We start from the raw sequence: 20,621 nt of genomic DNA on the forward strand, positions 1-20,621 counted from the left end.
TTATCCCTGTAATCCAGTAACCCCACCTAACCTTTTTGGACACTAAGGGCAATTTAGAATGGCCAATCCACCTAACCTGCACATCTTTGGATTGTGGGAGGAAACCGGAGCACCCGGATGAAAGCCATGTACACACGGGGAGAACGCGCAGACTCCACACAGACAGTGACCCAAGCCGGGAATCGAACCTGGGACCCTGGTGCTGTGAAGCAACTGTGATAACCACTAAGCCAAATATATTGCCATTCCTTCACTGTCACTGGGCCAAAATTCTAAAACTCTCTCTCTAACATCACTGTGGGTGTACCTTTACCACATGGACTGCAGTTCTTCAGGAAAGGAGCTCACCACCACCTGCTCAAAGGTAATCAGGGATGGGCAATAAATGCTGGCCCAGCCAGTGAAGCCCACATCCCTTGAATTAATGAAATAAAACATTGTGATGCTGAAACAATGTTCCTGCTGCCTTTATCACTCTGGACTCGCTACACAACAGACAACATTCCTCTACAGCAGAATCAGAGGCACCGTTTAGGCCCCGCCAGTGCTGGAAAACTTAAACCATTTTCCACCGAAGAAACCCCATCAACAAGGAGAAGAATCGTGAAGCCACCCATCAACAGGGTGTCTCAGGAAGGGATACGATCCTTCTCACCCTGATAAGAAATGAGAAACCCTCCAGAATTAAATATAACATCAGAGCCCATCGGCAGGATTCTCCAAGGCCGTGATTCTCCATTTTGCCGGCACCCGGGGGTTTTCCGATGGAGTGGGGCTGCCCCACAATGGGAAACCCCATTGACTGGCCGGCGGGTCGGGGCAGAAATGTGGCATGGCGGGGGGCAGGGGGGGGAGAGAACCCAGCCCAGCCCAGCCCAGCCCAGCCCAGCCCAGCCCATATCAGTGCTTCTCCTGGGATTCTAGCTGGGATTTGAAAGACGGTCCTTCAGAGAGATCGGCAGTCAGGGGGGCTTGGCGTTGCCGAATTTGGCATATTATTATTGTGTGGCGATGGCGGAGAAGGTACTGGGGTGATGTAGGGACCCTGAGGCTGCATGGGTGTGGATGGTGTTGAGTTTGTGTAGGGGGTCGGGGTTGAAGGCTTAAGTGACAGCTCACTTCCGATTTCGCCAGGGAAATATTCAGTGAATCCAGTGGTGGTCTCCGCATTGAAGATGTACAGACAATTTTGGCAGCATTTTAAAAGGGGCAGTATCGAAGCTGGCGCCGATTTCTGCAAACCACATGTTTGAGCTGGTGAGATTGGATGTCAGGTTCAGGGGATGGGATTGGATGTCAGGTTCAGGGGATGGGAGGAGAAGGGGCTCATTTGACTAGATCTCGGATGAGTAGTTTGTTTGCGGTAGTGGAGGATAAGTGTGAGTGTTGTGGAAGGGACCTGGCTAACCATGTTCCGGTTGTGTCCTGAGGTTCTGGGCCGCCTTCTTTGGCACCATGTCAGCGATTTTGCAAATTAAACTGGAGCCCTATCCCTTATGGGCCATATTTGGGATGTCAGACTTGCCAGAGCTACAGATGCGGCCGATGTCCTGGCCTATGCCTCGCTGATTGCTCGGATGTGAGTGTTGACTGGATGGAGGTCAGCTTCTCCACCCAGTGCATCAGTAAGGCTGGGAGATCTTATGGAGTTTTTATACCTCGAGAAAGTCAAGTACACCATGAGAGGGGCAATTGAAGGATTCTCCCTATGGCAGTCGTTTATTCTGCACTTTATAGCGCTGGTCACTGCCAGTTGATAGGGAGAGGGCTAGGGAGAGGAGGGAGTTGAGGGGGGCTTGTTTGGTGTTATTTTGAGGATGGTTTGGGGGGGTGGGAGGGATGGCTTTGGATTGGATTGAATTTGTTTATTGTCACGTGTACCGAGGTACAGTGAAAAGTATTTTTCTGCGAGCAGCTCAACAGATCATTAAGTACATGAGAAGAAAAGGGAATAAAAGAAAATACATAATAGGGCAACACAAGGTATACAATGTAACTACATAAGCACTGGCATCGGATGAAGCATACAGGGTGTAGTGTTAATGAGGTCAGTCCATAAGAGGGTCATTTAGGAGTCTGGTGACAGTGGGGAAGAAGCTGTTTTTGAGTCTGTTCGTGCGTGTTCTCGGACTTCTGTATCTCCTGCCCGATGGAAGAAGTTGGAAGAGTGAGTAAGCCGGGTGGGAGGGATCTTTGATTATGCTGCCCGCTTTCCCCAGGCAGCGGGAGGTGTAGATGGAATCAATGGATGGGAGGCAGGTTCGTGTGATGGACTGGGCGGTGTTCACGACTCTCTGAAGTTTCTTGTGTGAGTTGAGTGAGTTGGGATGAATCAAAGGTGCAAAGTCAAAGATCTATGTAGAACCAGATCCAATATCAAAATGTTTTCGCGCCAGACCTGTGCCTTATGCTCTACACCAGATAATAGAGGTGGAGTTGAAGTGCCTGAAAGACATGGGGAAAATTACTCCAGTACAGTTATCCAGAATGGGCCGCACCTATTGTACAAGTGTTGAAGCCAGACTGCACAGTCTCAACCTGTGGTGATTATAAGATGATGGAGGGGGACGGCACGGTGTGACGCAGTGGTTAGCACGGCGCCGAGGACCCAGGTTGGATCCCGGCCTCAGGTCACTGTCCGTGTGAAGTTTACACGTTCTCCCCGTGTCTGCGTCGGTCTCACCCCCACAACACAAAGATGGGCAGGGTAGGTGAATTGACCACGCTAAATTGCCCCTTAATTTACTTTAAATTTAAGGCCTAGTGCATGAATCACAAAATCACATCTTGCCCGACTCAAGTTTGAGTTTGAATGCGACATTATAGAGTTATACTTTCTCACCAGCAAGGCATTGGAGTGGCGAGGGAATGTAGCATTAAAACTGACAACAGCTTCTGTTCCTAAAGCCATGCCTTTGTTTTCTGAGTACACTGGACCAAATATTGAACGCTTTATCATCATTACCACACTAATGTGTGGAGTTTGCATATTTTCCCCATGTCTGCGTGGGCCTCACCTCCACAACCCAAAAGATGTGCAGGACAGGTGGATTGGCCACGCTAGATTGCTCCTTAATTGAAAAAAAAATAATTAGATACTCTAAATTTTTTAAAAATCATTACCATACTAATGGAAAACTTGATGCTAAGTTAAATAGACAGTGTTAATTGTGAAAGATAATTAACAAACAATGCAAAATAAACAAACCCCAGGCATGATTCTCTAACCTTGTAGACCTCGCTTGAGCGAAACAAGGCTGGTGAATAGTGAGTGAGACCGAAAACGATAACTGGGCCAGGCACCAAACAGTTAGCGATGCGACCGGCCCGCTGCCGTAGGCAAAGTCGGGATCTCGCCATAGCGTGGCAGAAACCAATTATCACCATTTAAACCCTATTTCCATACAATTAACGAGAGCTACCCCTTTTCCAACGGCATCTCGTGATTCATCGACCTCCCCAGCAATGGTAAGGCTGGCGCCGATTAGTACTCCTTTTTACAAATGTGAACCTGGTGGGAAGGGCTTCTGTGGGGAGCCAAGGAGGTGAGTAGCCATCTTTGCTCACAGGGGCACTGGACTTCCAACCCCACTGCTCGGTGGGGATGGAGCACCTTTGGCTGGGGGGGAACGAAACTCCAGCTGGGGGTGGGGGACCCTCCACAGAGGTGGGCAGTCATGGGAGGATGAGGGGGGGCAGTGCGACTGGGGAGAGGGGCGGGCAACCACGCCAACCCTTGCACTGTGTGTATCCGTTCTGGGGCAACCCATGTCCCTGCCCATTTGCCCCACCAACCACCATGACCCCCACAGACTGCCGAGGCCTCTAGCCATGTGACTGAAGGCTATTGCTAATAGACAATTGGCAATCGTGGTTAAGTTCACACAACCCAAGTGGATTTCCGTGGTTGGGCGGGCCATGTAGCATTTGGGAGTCATTGCCTAGCATCCTAATCAGACCGTAATGCCTGAACACTGTGCCTGAACACAGCGGGAGGCAACACCACACAGACAGCAGTCAACATCCGTGGGATGAGACAGAGCTCTGGGGACATGTCCACAGCTGGACGGTGGGTGCATGCCATGGGGATGGGACCAGCACCAGGTCCAGGTGACTTTATGTCCAGGGTACAGGGTCTGGGGTCCAGTGAGAGGGGCCCGCTGTGGCCGGGAGTGCATGGAGAGGCGTTCCGGGTGGCGGGGAGAGGATCAATGGGGGAATGGAGAGTCCCGCGGTGGGATCCACCACTGTTTGTCAGCCTAACACCCTCTCCCAATGCCATACAGATATTGAACATTATGGCAGGGATTTTGGACCCAGCAACATTTGCCCTAGTGGTGGTGCTGCTAGGCCAGGCGGCCAGACACCAGAAAAGGCACACATGCCGTCCCCGCCCCACACACTGAGGACCCGGCCAGGGAGGGACCTAGAGGGCAGCCTGTGATTGCCCAATGTGTACAAGCATCGCTGGTCGTTTGAATAGATGATGGACAACGGATGCTGCAGGAGGCTCTGCCTCAACAAGGAGGTGGTACAGTACCTGTACCATGCCCTCATGGACTTGGCACCACGTGAAGAAGGAGGACATCCGCTCTCTGTGACCGTCAGGGTCACCGCAGCCCTGAACATTTACATCTTAGGATCCATCCAGGGCTCGAAGGCTCCAAGGCCACATGCAAGATCGGCAACATAATGCTGAAAAACAACCTCCAAACTTTCTCCAATTTCAGGCAGGACCGGAACATATGTACATGATTAGCTGGACCCCTCCCACACCGTTCAGAAATATCCTCTACCCCCTCAAACAGCCGACTCATCCTTGACTTCGTTAGGTGCGCCCTAAGTACCAGTTTTAGCTGTAGCAACCCCAGCCCCACACGAGGTTAAGGCATTCACCGTCTGCAGCACCTAACACCACAATCCCTCCTCTTGCGCCATCCCCAGCTCCTCTTCCCACTTGACCTTAACCTCCTCCAGAGACAGCTTGGGCGGAATTCTCTGATCCCCCGCCGGGTCGGAGAATCCCCAGGGGGAGGCGCGAATCCCGCCCCGACGCCGGCTGCCATATTCTCCGGCGCCGTTTATCGGGCGGGGGCGGGATCGCCGCCACGCCAGTCTGGGGCCGTTGACAGCGGCCTCCCTGCCAATTCTCCGGGCCCTGATGGGCCGACCGGCCGTCCATATTTGGCCAGTCCCGCCGCCGTGAATCACTCAACACACATACCGGTGGTACCTGGCAGGTGAGAATGCGTGGGCGATCCTCAGAGGTGTGCGGGGGGGGATCCAACCCCGGCGGGGCAGGGGCGGGTGGGGGCCCACAGTGGCCTGGCCCACAGTGGCCTGGCTCACAGTGGCCTGGCCTGCGATCGGGGCCCATCGATCTGCGGGCGGGCTTGTTCCATGGGGGCACTTCTTCCTTCCGCGCCGGGACCCTGTCGAGCTCCGCCATATTGCCCGGGGGCCGGCGCGGAGAAGAGAACCCCCACGCATGCACGAGAATACGGCAGTTAGTCCGCGCATGTGCAGAATCACGCCGGCGGTTCCACGCATGTGCGAACTCGTGCCGTCACTTCGGCGCCGGCTGGAGAGGCGCCAACCCCACCGGCGTCCACCTAACCCCCTAGACAGGTGAGAATTCCTCACCTTGGGGGGCCGTTGACGCCGGAGTCGTTGGCGGCGGTTTTCCCGCCAGCTTGGCAACTTAGTCCCCAGAAGGGAGGATCCCGGCCTTTATCTTCCTCCAAAACCCTCTCACAAATCGTCGAGACAACCCCACCCTCCAACCCCATCACCGACAACACCTCCTTCAGCAACAAGGAGGAAGGTGCTACCAGAAAATTCTATTTTGCAAATTTCCGCACCTTCATGTACCTAAAACCCGCCCCATATGGGAACCCAAACTTCACCCCCAACTCCCAAATGTGCAGACCACCCTTCCAAAACTGTGGCTGAGATTATTTAAATCAGTAACGTTATGTCAGCCAAAGTAATGAAACAAATAGGGCCGGATTCTCCAATAATGGGGCTATGTCCCCACGCCTGCGAGAAAACAGGCACGAATCACTCCGGACTTTTTTCTGGAAAGTCTGGGGTGATTCTGCGTTTTTAAGGGGGCTTGTAGGGCCCCTGAGTGCTCTGGCTTCCGATACGGGGCCCTGCACTTCCGGCCGCGGACCCGCGCATGCGTGCGGCGGCCGCCTGCGGCACCGACCACGCGCAACAATGCGGACCCACACAGCGGCCCCCCCCCCCCCAGTGACGGATCCCCCTGCCTCCCACCGGGACAGCCACGGCAGCCACGACTCCGAGCTCCCGCCGGGTGGAACAATACGTGAACCACGCCGGCGGGAACCCGGCCGGTCGTCCGCGGAGAACCGCCGAGGGGGCCTCTTTCAACAGCCCCCGACCGGCGCCGCGTCGACTGCACGCACGCGACTGGCGGTGATTCTCCGGTCACCAGAGAATCATGGGAAGGCGTCGCAGGTCCGACACCCCATTCTCCGCCCCCGCGCCGGGCGCGATTGCGGCGCGCATGCTCAGATAATCCCGGCCATGGTCTGTTGTTATTCATGTCTTACCATTGGTGGCAGAACTTTCACCTATTCTGGAACTCCCTCCTTAAGCCCCTTTGCCTTGCTTTATCTGACATACCAAAGACTCTTTTAAAAATATATCTCTTCAGCTGTGCCTTGAGCCACCTTCACCACCCTACTGCTGATCAGTTCTGATTGTGTTACTGTTAGTATTATTAATAAAGAACACTTAAGACTGCTGTTACAAAGTTAGAAAGGCAAAGTAATGGCAGTGAGAATCCTAGACTGAAGAAACAATTGGATGCTGTGATGGGGGCTGTAGGTTATTTCTTGATCATAAATGCATAGATACATAGAAGATAGGAGCAGGAGAAGGCCTTTTGGCCCTTTGAACCTGCTCTGCCACTTACCATGATCATGGCTGATCATCCAATTCAATAGCCTAATCCTGCTTTCTCCCCATAACCTTTAATCCCATTCGCCCCAAGTGCTACATCTAACCACCTCTTGAATATATTTAATGTTTTAGCATCCACTACTTCCTGTGGTAATGAATTTCACAGGCTCACCACTCTTTGGGTGAAGAAATGTCGTCTCATCTCTGTCCGAAATGGTTTACCCTGAATCCTCAGACTGTGACCCCTGGTTCTGGACACACCCACCATCGGGAACATCTTCCCTGCATCTACCCTGTCTAATCCTGTTAGAATTTTATAAGTCTCTATGAGATCCCCCCTCATTCTTCTGAACTCCAGCAGAACAATCCCAACCTAGTCAATCTCTCCTCATATGACAGTCCCGCCATCCCTGGAATCAATCTGGTAAACCTTCGCTGCTCTCCTTCGAGAGCAAAAACATCCTTCCTCAGAGAAGGAGACCAAAACTGCACACAATATTCTAGGTGTGGCCTCACCAAGGCATCTCAATAAATTAAGATGGGAAAAATAGCCTTCCTCAGCCATATCTTGCTTATGGTCTTGTGATTGTTAACTAATGAAACCTCAAGAGTACAGTGGATAGTATTCCAAGTTACAAAATTAAAAGTTCAAATGCCATTAATAATTACATTTTGTTTCAGAGGCCTTCAGAGCACCTGTATTTCGAAATGGGCCTGACAAGAATGGGTTTAGCTTAGGATGCAGCAAAAATATGAAGCAGGTATTTGGAGATGAGAAGACTTACTGGTTGCTACCTGTCTTTACAAGGTACAGCTCATTTTCCCGAGTTTCCATTTCCTTGATAAAAGAATATTAATTCAAATTGAAGACTGTATTACCATGAAGAAGAATATTTTAAAACTGCAGTGAATCTTAATGTTTTCTGAGGAGTTGAAAATGTCCTTACAACTAATTTATTATGTTTATGTTTGTTAAATTTGATTTAGTATTTTGCAGTAGATTTCCATTAAACAGTGACACAATCGCATAGCATGACATTTACTGTTCCATCATTTTATTGAGATTCTGAACAACAGCAATTCCTTCCACTTCTATGCTGGCAACAAAGAGAGTAAAGGAATCTCTCCTCCTCCATGGCATCAATGCACTCATTTTGTCCACCAGCAGCCCCGTGAGCTTCCTGCACCTCCTCATATTCATCTTCCGAGGAGGGCTCCTCCTCCTCCTCCAGTTCACCCTCTGGCAGGGCCTCCCTTCTCTGCATAGCCAGATTGTGAAGGGCATAGCAAACTGCGATCGCATGGCAAAACTTCTCGGATGTGTATTACAGAGAGCCACCTTGGCAGTCCAGGCATCTGAAAGATATATTCAGCAGTCCTACGGTCTGCTCTATGAGGGAGCATGTGGTGGTGTGAGCAGCGCTGTATCTTCCCTTGGCTGGAGTCTGAGGGCGATGCACCGGAGTCATTAACCAGAGTTTCAGTGGGTAGCCCTTATCCCCCGACAACTATTCCTGTAGACATTCCGGCCTCTCTCAAATCCCAGGCATCTGGGAGTGACTTAGGATGTAGGAGTCATGGCAACTCCCAAAGAATCATGCACACATGTGGATGATCTGCTTGCGATGGTCACATTCAACTATACGTTGACAGAATGGAAGCTCTTATGGTTGATGAACATCGAGAGCTGCTGCCAGGGAGCCCGTGTAGCCACATGAGTGTAGTCTATTGCTCGCTGCACTTTTAGGAACCCAGAGATAGTTGCGAAGCCTGCAAATCTCTAAGCCTGGCTATCCTCATGGAGAGTAATGTTTAGATAGCGGTGGGCCCTCCTGTAAAGGTCGTCACCTCCTGAATACACCAGTGTGTTACTGACTGTGAAATGCCGCACAGGTCCCCTATTTCCCTGGAAGACCCAGAGGCAAAGGAATTGAGTGCTGCCGTTAGCTTCAGGGCCATTGGCAGGGGCAAGCCTCCAAACCCATGTGGTGATAGGACTTCTCAGAGCATGTGGAATATATGGTGGACGAGATCTCTGAACAATAGCAGCCTTGCCCTGCACTGCCTCTCATTCACATGTAGGTAGGGAACTCATCGATGATACACTCTCGGTGTGGCAAGTCATCTCTACTTTTCAGCCTCCTATTGGAGCTCACACTCCTAACCATGTCCCTCCTGCAGTGCCTCTTTCACTTCCTACATCAAATGAGGATTCTTAGAAAAGCTGCCTGGACCAATGGATCCATTTTCACTTTTGCCTCCTCTCTAAAAGATATTTTGGAGACCAGAATGGTTGAAGGGTGCTGAAAGAAAAGTTGTGAATAAGAGACCTATGGGAGATGTGGGGCAGCTAACTTTGGCAGCTTAGATGGCATTGTTTTTCATGCTATCTAACCCCTGGGACTCGAGCACACACATAGAGGTGAGCAGCATTCTATTCCATCGATGTAATATATGGAGCAGAGTGGGGTGGGGCAGATGGTGGAATTTGAATTCAATAAAAAATCTGGAATTGAAAAAAAATTCCACTGATGACCATGAAACCATTGTTGATTGTCGTAAAAAGCCATCTGGTTCGCTAATGTCCTTTAGGGAAGGAAATTTGTCATCCTTATCTGGTAGGGCCTACATGTAACTCCAGATCTACAGCAATGTGGTTGACTCTTAAAAGGTCACTCAGTTCGAGGGCTATTAGGGACAGGCAATAAATGTGGGCCTTGCCTGCGATGCCCTCATTTATAAAACAAATAAAGAAATAAAAACCTTCCCCAATAATACTGGGTCCCGTCGTCGTTGTGGTGGTGGACATTGCCACACGCCCCATCCCACCCACCCATCCCACCCACCCCCCACCACCCCACCTCCCTAGTCCATCACTCATGCCACATGGAGGTTATATGCCCCGGCACTTACAGGGATTCTACCACCACCCTCCACCATGCCAGCTTCACATACCGCACCCCTGTATTATGCGTTCCCTAGCTACAGACTGTGGATGCTCCATGTGACCATCACCATAGCCTCTGAAGCCCAATACAGAGCACTCCCAGGGATAACTGTAGGATTGCCCTGCATGCCAAGTTATGCATTTTTCCGTTGAAACAGCCCTTGCCCCTTCCTGAAGCTGGGGCACACCATGCTTCCAGTGATTGCTCCTGCTGCATGGTCACTGTTCTTCTGCACTTTCTCCTTCTTCTAACTTCAGACATAGCCCCTGAACTGTCTATCATCTGTGACTCCTTTCCATGTTGCAGTAGGAATGTCTGCACTTTCGGACTCCTGTCTGCCAGCCGCTAAACTTAAACGGGAGCTTTGACATAGTTCCCATTTCCAAACAGGACAATGGAAAACAGTAACCTTCAGAACCCACTGCAGCCCCGACCTGTAAGCATTTGTATTAATCACCCATAATGCGGCACACTAACAGGGACGAACCCCATAACTGTAGGTGCGCGCATCCTCTTCCAGCAATACCTGTGCTAACACTACAACCTCCCCTTGTTTATTTACACTTCATGCAGCTTTGTCAGTGTTCAGCTTCCCTCCCCTTAGTCTTCCATTGTCCATTGATCTCCTTGCCCCTCTGTCTTCCATAATGAATTTTTGTCCTTTCCCCACCCCCACTCTTTGCATAGCCCTCCTTCGACATTGCTCCCCTCTTGTCTTGATCAGGCCACCACCCACCCCCCCAGCCTCACCTCACACCCCATCCCTGGTCAAACTTCGGACCTTTGTTGCAGTGGCTGCGTGAGTCCCACAGCATAGTGTTGACCAGATAGACACTGGTGAGTGGCACCATGGGGAAGGAGACCCCTGTATTCCCCAACCCCAGACAAAGTACTGATGTGAGTCTGTGAAGGTCCATTGGTCCAGCAGCACGGTGCTGTCCATGAAGACCAGCTCTGCATGGAGCTCTGAGGGCAGGAACCTGGTAGGGTGGCGAACAGTTCATGAGAAACAACGAAACACTATGGCATAAAATCTCTGTTGCACTCGCCTCCACGTCATTTGTCAACAAGGGCGTTGAATACATCAAATATATCAAGTGAATGAACACTAAGTTAAATTACTGCATGTCTTTTCTGAAATAAAAGATGATAAATTATGCATTCCAAAAACTGAAATAAAATGAACCTTTTTTTCATATGCAGTCTAGGTGATGGTTGTTCCTTCCCAACATGTTTGGTGAATCAGGACCCAGAGCAACCGTCCACTCCATCTGCTCATAATTCTACTGCCAAAAAGTAATTATTATTTCTTTCTTGCCATGCATTTTCAGTGTAAAAATATTTGATTTTTATGCAGAACTAGATGTTGTTCTTATCAGCACAAAGAAATATTTGTGTTCCTATTTTTTTACTTTTATTTGAACTATAATTTTGGGAGATAATTCTTCTTCTTCTTCGATTAACAAGTGTTACTTCCATAATAAGCAGTTCATCATATAGTCTTCTTCTTCAGCGTTCACTCGCTAACGAGTATGATTATCCACCTCAGAAAATCCGTGTTACTGATCATGGGTTCTATGGGTCTTGCATAGCTGATGAACCCAATCCCAGAGCTGCATCTTCGACTGCACACGTGGCAGGTGTTTCCTGGAGTTGGGATCGGTCCTTGGACTCTAGGTCACTGGTATTCCCTTCTCAGGCTCCTTTTCCAAACCTCCTCTTGCCGCCGGGTGGCCGCAAAGAATTGTGTCCCCTCAATCAGGGGGTTCTTCCAAGTAGGTCTCTTCTGAACAAGGGTCTCCCAGGCGTTGCCATCTATGTTGCATTTCTTGAGGTAAGCCTTCAGGGTGTCTTTGAAGTGCTTCCTTTGTCCTCCTCTTGTTCAGGAGCCTTCCTTGAACTGGGCAAAGAAGATTTGTTTGGCAGTCGGGACTCTGGGGCGAGATTCTCCGACCCCCCGCCGGGTCGGAGAATCGCCGGGGGCTGGCGTGAATCCCGCCCTCGCCGGTTGCCGAAGTCTCCGGCACCGGATATTCGGCAGGGGCGGGAATCGCGCCGTGCCGGTTGGCGGGCCCCCCCCCTGCGCGATTCTCCGGCCCGGATGGGCTGAAGTCCCGTCGCTAAAATGCCTGTCCCGCCGGCGTAGATTAAACCACCTACCTTACCGGCGGGACAAGGCGGAGCGGGCGGGTTCCAGGGTCCTGGGGGGGGCGCGGGGCGATCTGGCCCCGGGGGGTGCCCCCACGGTGGCCTGGCCCGCGATCGGGGCCCACCGATCCGTGGGCAGGCCTGTGCCGTGGGGGCACTCTTTTCCTTCCACCTTCGCCACGGTCTCCACCATGTCGGAGGCAGAAGAGACTCTCTCCAATGCGCATGCGCGGGAATGCCGTCAGCGTCCGCTAACGCTCCCGCGCATGCGCCGCCCGGAGATGTCATTTCCGCGCCAGCTGGCGGGGCACCAAAGGCCTTTTCCGCCATCTGGCGGGGCGGAAATTCGTCCGGCGCCGACCTAGCCCCTTAAGGTTGGGGCTCGGCCCCCAAAGATGCGGAGCATTCCGCACCTTTGGGGCGGCGCGATGCCCGACTGATTTGCGCCGTTTGGGGCGCCAGTCGGCGGACATCGCGGAGTTTCCGGAGAATTTCGCCCCTGACATCCTAAGCACATGGCCGGCCCAGTGGAGTTGGTTTTGGATGATCATGACCTCATTGCTGGCACTCTTGGCTCCTTCCAGGACGATGATGTCAGTATGCCTGCCCTCCCATCTGATGCGGAGAATCAGTCTCAGACAGCGTTGATGGTACCTCTCCAGGGCCGTGAGGTGGTGCCTATACATAGTCCAAGTTCCTGAGCCATATACAAGATTTGGGAGGGCAATTGTACACAAAGATCTTGGTGTCAGTACGCATGTGCTGGTCGTTAAAGACTCTCCTCCTTAGGCATCTGAAGAAGGCCCTCACTGATTGGATGCAATGTTGGATCTCTGCATTGATGTCAGCCTTAGATGAGAGGTGGCGCCCCAGATAGGGGAAATGTTCCAAGCGTGGGAGGGTTTCTCTGTTGATCTTGATGGAGGGAAGAGACCAGATTTTGCCCTGGGCGTGTTGGTAAAGGAATTGAGTTTTCTTGCGGTTGAGACTGAGATCGATTCTTTGGTATGCTTCCGCAAAGGTGTCAAGCATAGCCTGGAGATTCCCTTCTGAGAGACTGGGAATGGCGATGTCATCCACATACTGATGTTCCACGAGCAATGTCAGTGTCGTTTTCTTCTTGGTTTTCAACCGGTTGAGGTTGAGTTTTCCCTCGATCCTGTAGGCGATGCCGAGTGTCCAATCCTTTCCTGTAGATTGACGCCTGGTGCAGGACATCTTTTAATGTGGGTATGCTGTTGCACATCAGCAGACACAAGGGGCGGGATTCTCCCGCAATCGGCGGGATGGCCCGACGCTGGCGCCATGAACGGCGCGAACCACTCCGGCGTTGGGCAATCTGGAAGTTGCGGAATCCTCCGCACTTCCGGGGGCTAGGCTGGCACCGGAGTGGTTGGCGCCGCGCCAAACAGCGGCGAAGGGCCGCTGTGGTCCCGCGCATGCGCAGAATCTCCGCCGTGTTCTGGCGCATGCACAGGGGGTTTCTGATCCGCACCGGCCACAGCGGAGCCCTACAGAGGCCCGCGCGGAGGGAAAGAGTGGCCCCACGGCACAGGCCCGCCCGCAGATCAGTGGGCCCGGATCACGGGCCAGGCCACCGTGCGGTCCCCCCCCCGGGGCCGGATCTTCCCGTGCCCCCCCGAGGACTCCGGTAGAGGGCCTAGCAGCTAGGTCCTGCCGTGATGGACCATGTCCATTTCACGCCGACAGGACTGGCCGAAAACGGATGGCCACTGGCTAGGAGAATTGCCGGGGGGGGGCGCTGCCAACAGCCCCCGACCTGCGCGCCGTGAACCCCGTCTGAAAACCGGCGCCGGAGAATTCGGCAGCCAGCATCGGAGCAGTGGGGCGGGATTCATGCCGCTCCCAGGCGATTCTCTGCCCGGCGGGGGGTCGGAGAATCCCGCCCAAGGTCCTTGTCAGAAAGCAGGTCCAGTTCCAATGGCAACTGAACCTTGACAACTGGGGATCTCCCTACTCCTGCAGGCTTCATCCACCATTACAGTCGTTGATACGAAAGGAGTATCTTCTGCCTGGATTGTGCTTTGTCTGATTCCTCCCCTTCGACCGTACCGCCATGGTTGACCCTGCCAGGAAGTTAAGACTCTCAGGATCAACAGAATGTTAAAGCCTCTCCACAAGACAAGGTGGCAGTCCAAGGAAAGGATCATATTGTACCTATGGTATATTGTAGTATTGAGTGAGATTTATTCAGTGGCAAGGATTCAGTGGAGACTGTTTCAAGGGAGTTACCACATATTGAACTAATTTTTTTTTAAATTCTCCTTTTTGACATTTTCTCCCACATTTACATCCATCAACAATAAACAATAATCAGCAAGATATGTCAGTCCCCATAATAACAACGATCCCATCTACCCACCAACCCCCGAACCTCAACCCGCATGTTTACATAAACAAATGACAAAAAGGAATCCGGGATTACCCGTAGTCACCCTTAATCTTACACAGCTCCCCCTCCCCACAACCGCAGGTCTCCAGCTCCTCCCGTCCACTGACTCTTGTAAAACTCATCCTCCCAACCTCGGTTCCTTCCCCCCCAACTTTCCACCCCGGCTAGACCACTCGGACCCTGTTCTGCCAGGCTCCAATGGCCGCAGCCCCTCCCCCACCTCACTCCCGTTCACTGGCCGGCATAAACCGGCCAGCGTGGAGGCCCCCGCCTGGGTCCCTTTCCCCCTTCCCGGCCCTACGAAAGCCCAAAGATCCCCTTTTAGCACACAAACCCCGCATATCCACCTAGACCCCAAAGAACTCTCATTTCGAGTGAAAGTCCCATCCCTTCCCTTGTCCAAATATATATCACATTGGCTCCATTAATCTCTACACCCGCGCGCAGTGATACAAAAAAGAAGAAAATACAATCATGAGGTTACATCGGCACATGGCCATTCCCCAATTTGTCAGTTCTGCCACAGTCCTTCTGCTTTCGCAAACTCCTCCTCTGCTTCCGCCGTTCCAAAATAAAAGTCCCTGAGCTTGTAAGTCACCCTCAGCTTCGCTAGATATACAATGCCGCACCGCACCTTGCTAATGTACAGTGCCCTCTTCACCCGGTTGAAGGCAGCCCGCCTCCTTGCCAGCTCCACCATAAAGTCCTGGTATACACGTATACCAGCTCCAGCCCACTGCACCACCCGCTTCTGCTTGGCCCAGCTCAGGACCTTCTCCTTCACCCTGTACCTACGGAAGCACAGAGTCACTGCCCTTGGCGGCTCACTCGCCTTTGGTACAGGCCTCCATGACCGATGAGCCCGATCCAGTTCATATCGGGAGGGATCCTCCCCCTCCCCCAATAGTTTTGCCAGAATTGCGGCAAAATACTCAGCCGGCTTCGGTCCTTCAACTCCTTCGGGCAGCCCCACAATCCTCAAATTCTGTTGCCTGGATCTATTTTCCAGGTCTTCCATTTTTCCTCGCAGATCCTTGTTAGTATCCATCACCTTCCGCATCTCTTTCCCCATCGAGGCAAGTTGATCACCGTGCTGCAATAACGTCTCCTCCACTTCCTTCAGCGCCTCCCCTTGCTCTCGCACCTCCGCCACTGCGCTCGCCACCTCCGTCCTCACCGGGGAAACCGCCTCCTCCACCAGCACACTCAAAACCTCCCTCATCTCCTTCCTCACCGTCTCCATGCATTTCGCAATCTGTGCCAACTGCTTTTCAAATTCCGCAGCCATCACCTTAGTTATTTCTTCAGCCGTAAGCAGTGTGGCCTTCCCTGGTGCTCCATCCTCCATTTTTCCTGGTGACCCCGCGGTGACCTTTCCACTCCCCGACGGACCTTCAGCTGTTTTTTTTCCGGCCGTTTTCTTGCTTACCCTCGACATTTTTCTTTGTTCTTTTTTTCCTCCTGTGTCTTCACTGTGCCTCCTCCGTGCCTTCTCCCTGCTTCTGCCGCCTCCGCGGACCCTGGGACCGGGCTTAAAGCCCCGAAAATGCCGTTGCCGAACGGGAGCCCTCCATTGTGCGGCCGCCTCCCGCCCGCCGTCACCGGAAGTCCTCTTATTGAACTAATTTTTTAATCACCTTGTTTACAGTATTACCGAAACACATCCATTTCCTGCCAAACCTTTAAGAGAGTCCCAGAACCATTTACTGGGTAGTGGCCAAACATGGCCTGAAGGAGTTTCCGATGATGAGAAAGGCCAGCTTGGTGAGTATTTGGAAGTTTTATGATTTCAAGAACTTCACAGAAAATAAAAAACGCACAATATTGGTTTGAAACAAAAATTACTGGGACTATTGCAATTCTTTTACAGAAATTTGCTGATACTTGGTCATTGCTCAAGTTAATAAAGTGACTTTGTATGCACAACACTTTGGGATGAAAGATTTCAAAAGGGTGGCAAAGTGTGACAGAGTCTGACATGTTAATATCATAATATTTGCTTTTTCCCCCAAGGAAATTAGTGTTCTAGGGGATCGCACATTATAGAACAATATTGTGTTTAAATCCCATGATGGGATCAAACCTTGAGCGCCTGGATTACTTGTAAAGTTACATTGCCACTACATCACCATCTCCCTTCCTAACCGCACTGTGGGTGTACCTACACTACATGGTCAGCAGCAGTTCAAAAAGGCAGCTCACCACCAAATGCTGGCCCAACCAGCAATGCCCACATCCTGTGAAAGAGTATTATATAAAAAATAACAATATTAACCAGATTTGTGATCTAGTGTGCTTGATGATGTGAATATATACCTTTATCTCTCTTTTAATTTCCTTATAACTGAAACTGAAGGCCTACAACACTGCAGGATATCATCGATTAAGTACCTGTAAGACTGATTCACTTGATTTATAAATCTACTGATGCTGGAGACCTCCCCACATAGCTTCAGGTTACTGTAAAAGAGACAAAGCAGCTTCAAAATATATATAATTAAGCAAGATGCTATTACAGATTTCATTTTTTGTATAAAATATAAAATTTAATCACAGCATGTTAACTAGTTATTTGCACTCCAACAGTTATCAAAGTTAATTTTTTTCTGCACTGGTTTGTTTTTGTAAACTTAATTTTCCTAATGCTACTAACATATTTGAATCTGTCATACTTTGTCCTTTGAAACCCCTCCCACTGAAGCCTATTGGGCATTGATTACAGTCAGTTTAATCACTTGAGGAACATTCAGTAGTGCTTGCTATAAAAGATTTATATAATATAATAATATTTATTGTCACAAGTAGGCTTACATTAACACTGCAATGAAGTTACTGTGTAAAGCCCCTCGTCGCCACATTCCGGCACCTGTTCGGGTACACGGAGGGAGAATTCGGAATGTCAAAATTACCTAACAGCACTTGTGGGAGGAAACCGGAGCACCCGGAGGAAACCCACGCAGACACGGGGAGAACGTGCAGACTCCGCCCAGAGAGTGACCCAAGCCGGGAATCGAACCTGGCGCTGTGAAGCCATAGTGCTAACCACTAGGCTACCGTGCTGCCCCGAGAGCACTGCCACCATCCTGTTGACCACACCATACCCTACCCCTCTCTGCAACACAACATTGAGCAGGCATACACTCGTAACTGGATGTAATTACAGGGCCCAAGTTTATTTACTTTGGAATATCAGAATGCCAGGGTTCCTAGCAAAGACTGAAGTCCTTTTTATGGAACATTTACAGTAACAAACACATAATTGTGAAAAAGTTAAATTGTGCTTTATTGGGTAACCACTTTCTCAAACTTTTCAAACTGCTCACGTTTGTATTGTGGACTGCATAGATGTGAGATATTAGGAGCCCCATAATAGTTGCAGAAACAAATTTATACATGACTAAGAGATTACATGACCAACATGAAATTTTATGTTATATCACTGACAGTTCAATTGGTTGTTAACTTTATAGGTATGAGCAATCCTGTCATGGTCATAGAAAATGAGACCTAGCTACTCTTCAAGCAAATGTATAACAGCTGGCAAATGTAAGTAGATGAGCAAAATGGCATCATAACAATGTGCTGTCCATCACTCATCCAAATCTCTTATACTATTAATGTGAAATATATTAACATCTTAGTAATCTATTGATTCCATCAAATGATGTACTTTGCTATCCAATGGAACTAAGAATTCTAGGTTTTGTACTCCAGGCAGCATATCGCTGGGGTAGAGGAGTATAAATGGCCAGTAGGAATATTGCTTATTTGAAATGCAGTATTGATTATCACTGTGTCACTTTGTAGAAACCTTGTTAAGCTTTCAGACCATGAATTTCCAATCGCGTTCTCCTGCTTGCCTGCTGTAATTTTGACAGAAAATCAACAGAAGTTTTATTAACTTGAAAGGCAATCTATAGAAATTTGGGGCGGCATGCTGGCACAGTGATTTGCACTGCTGACTCACAGCTCTAGGGTCGCGGGTTCAATTCCGGCCTCGGGTGACTGTGTGGAGTTTGCACATTCTCCCAGTGTCTCCCTGGGTTTCCCCCAGTGCAGGTTAGGAGGATTGGCCGTGATAAATTACCCCTTAGTGTCCAAAAGGTTAGGTGGGGATACGGTGATATGGTGGGGGCGTGGGCCTGGGTAGCGTGCTCTTCCCAAAGGCCAGTGCAGACTCAATGGGCCGAATGGCCTCCTTCTGTGCTGTAAATTCTATGTAAATGTTGTGTCTTATTTCAATTCATGGACTGATCTGAATTCCTGAATCTTCACAGGTGTTGTTTCCCAGAACAACAGTGTCAGTACAATTTCCAGTCTTTTGCTTCCAATTCTCCAGCGGTTCTGCTGATCTTCCGTTTAAGTTATTGCCACGGAAATTCCAAGCCCACCATCATGACTTCCCTCAGTTCTGTTTCCTCCCACAGTCCAAAGATGTGCAGGTTAGGTGGATTGACCATGATAAATTGCCCTTCGTGTTCAAAATTGCCCTTAGTGTTGGGTGGAGGTGTTGACCTTGGGTGGGGTGCTCTTTCCAAGAGCCGGTGCAGACTCAATGGGCCGAATGGCCTCCTTCTGCACTGTAAATTCTATGATAATCTATGATTAATCTAGGACAAAGTTTCGTCACAACATCGTGGGCCGAAGGGCCTGTTCTGTGCTGTATTATTCTATGTTCTATTAATGACTGCTTGTGTGAGGGGAAGGTGGGGGATTTATTTGGAATGTAGAAAAGCAAACTAGAAATGCAAGATTAGAATAGGAAAAGAATGCTTCTTATGTTTTGACATCTCCATTGAGAAAATAGGAAGTTAGTCACTAATGATCCTAGATAAAGGCAGGTTAAAAGTGAAAAGAATATAGTTGAATATCTGACTTTAAATTACACTATTATTTATCAGTGATGTTCAAGGATATTTTAATTGAAACTGTATAGCCAAATGTGTGTTCATTTGAACGGAATTGTTCATTGGGAATGAAACTGAAGGTTGGCTAAATCTCTGACAGCAATTTGGTTAATATGTTGGTTAACCCTTGCATTAGTTTGATATGAGTTGGACAAACAAACCGAGAGTGCCTTTGGAACATTGGTGGTCATTGACAGTAACATTGCTATGTGCAAACTTGTCTGCACATGTTCCTGCAGATGGTACATTCTAAAATTGGCTCCCCTGCTAAATCTGCGTTGAATCTTGTGAGGCATTGTGAGCCGGGTTGATCCTGGGAGTGGGGTCTGATGTGTTGGGTGCTCTGGATCCGTGGAACACATACTGGCCACCAACACTTAAAATAGTGCAACACTATTTTATTAAGTTAGAAACTGTTGAACATACTTTCACTGTGGGTTAACACAATGTTAGATTAAACTAAAGACCTATGCCTGTCCGAACCAGTCTATGCACTCAGCACATCGTGAGGATGTGTGCTGTAAGCTCTGTCCTTGTAGGAGGCTGCATCCCGAATGAGCGGGAACTCTGATGCCCCCTGTCTTTATAGTGAGTGTGCTCTAACTGGCGATTGGCTGTGGTGTTGTGTGTATTGATTGATCTTACTGTGTGTCCATCAGTGTGTGTGTATCTGCACCATGATATACTGGTGTATATCACAACATCCCCCCTTTTATAAAAGAATGTATGTGTGTGGCAATAAATAATGTATGGTGAGAATGTTCCTAACTACGTGTGGGGTGCGAAGACATATTTACAGGACTACGTACATGAGAACTAAGCTATTTACATGGGAAGGTGCGAGGTGCAGAGAAGCAGTATGCAACAAGAATAACGAGATCAAAACTATATACAAACCAGGGAAACAATCAAACAAAGCACCAAAACAATTCAGAGAGTCTATAAGTCTGCAAAGTTCATAAATTAAGTCTCTGAGGTGGGCGACGAATTCTGGTTGACCGCCTCAAGGGTGGGACGAGAGCCTCCGGTTCAGGAGCGGGGTGGACTGCGTCAGAGTCGGGGAGGCAGAGTGACAGGGAGCTCTGCATAGCCCGTGGGAGGGTCAGCAGGAGGGTGAGGCGACACTGGAGGATCACGTGGCGAGCGTGGAACGAGACGAAGGGCACGTCGATTGCGGCGCAGAATAGAGCCATCCGGTAGACAAACCAGGAACGAGCGGGGGGCCACCTGCCGAAGGACAACAGCGGTTGCAGACTAGCCCCCAACCGGGAGATG

The 20,621-nt window shown here is 50.0% G+C and overlaps 1 protein-coding gene across 1 annotated transcript in view; it reads left to right on the forward strand.

The window, feature by feature from the left end:
- The window catches only part of zdhhc2 (zDHHC palmitoyltransferase 2), a 233,055-nt gene that overhangs the window by 189,648 nt on the left and 22,786 nt on the right, over positions 1–20,621 (forward strand). The window contains exons 9-12 of the mRNA XM_072496849.1: positions 7,612–7,738; positions 11,082–11,174; positions 16,088–16,203; positions 17,910–17,985. Of these exons, the coding sequence (XP_072352950.1) occupies positions 7,612–7,738; positions 11,082–11,174; positions 16,088–16,203; positions 17,910–17,950 (377 nt within the window). The 3' untranslated portion in view covers positions 17,951–17,985. The remainder of the gene's footprint in view (positions 1–7,611; positions 7,739–11,081; positions 11,175–16,087; positions 16,204–17,909; positions 17,986–20,621) is intronic.

The sequence above is a fragment of the Scyliorhinus torazame genome, chromosome 3, assembly GCF_047496885.1.
Source record: "Scyliorhinus torazame isolate Kashiwa2021f chromosome 3, sScyTor2.1, whole genome shotgun sequence".
Classification (NCBI taxonomy): Eukaryota; Metazoa; Chordata; class Chondrichthyes; order Carcharhiniformes; family Scyliorhinidae; genus Scyliorhinus; species Scyliorhinus torazame.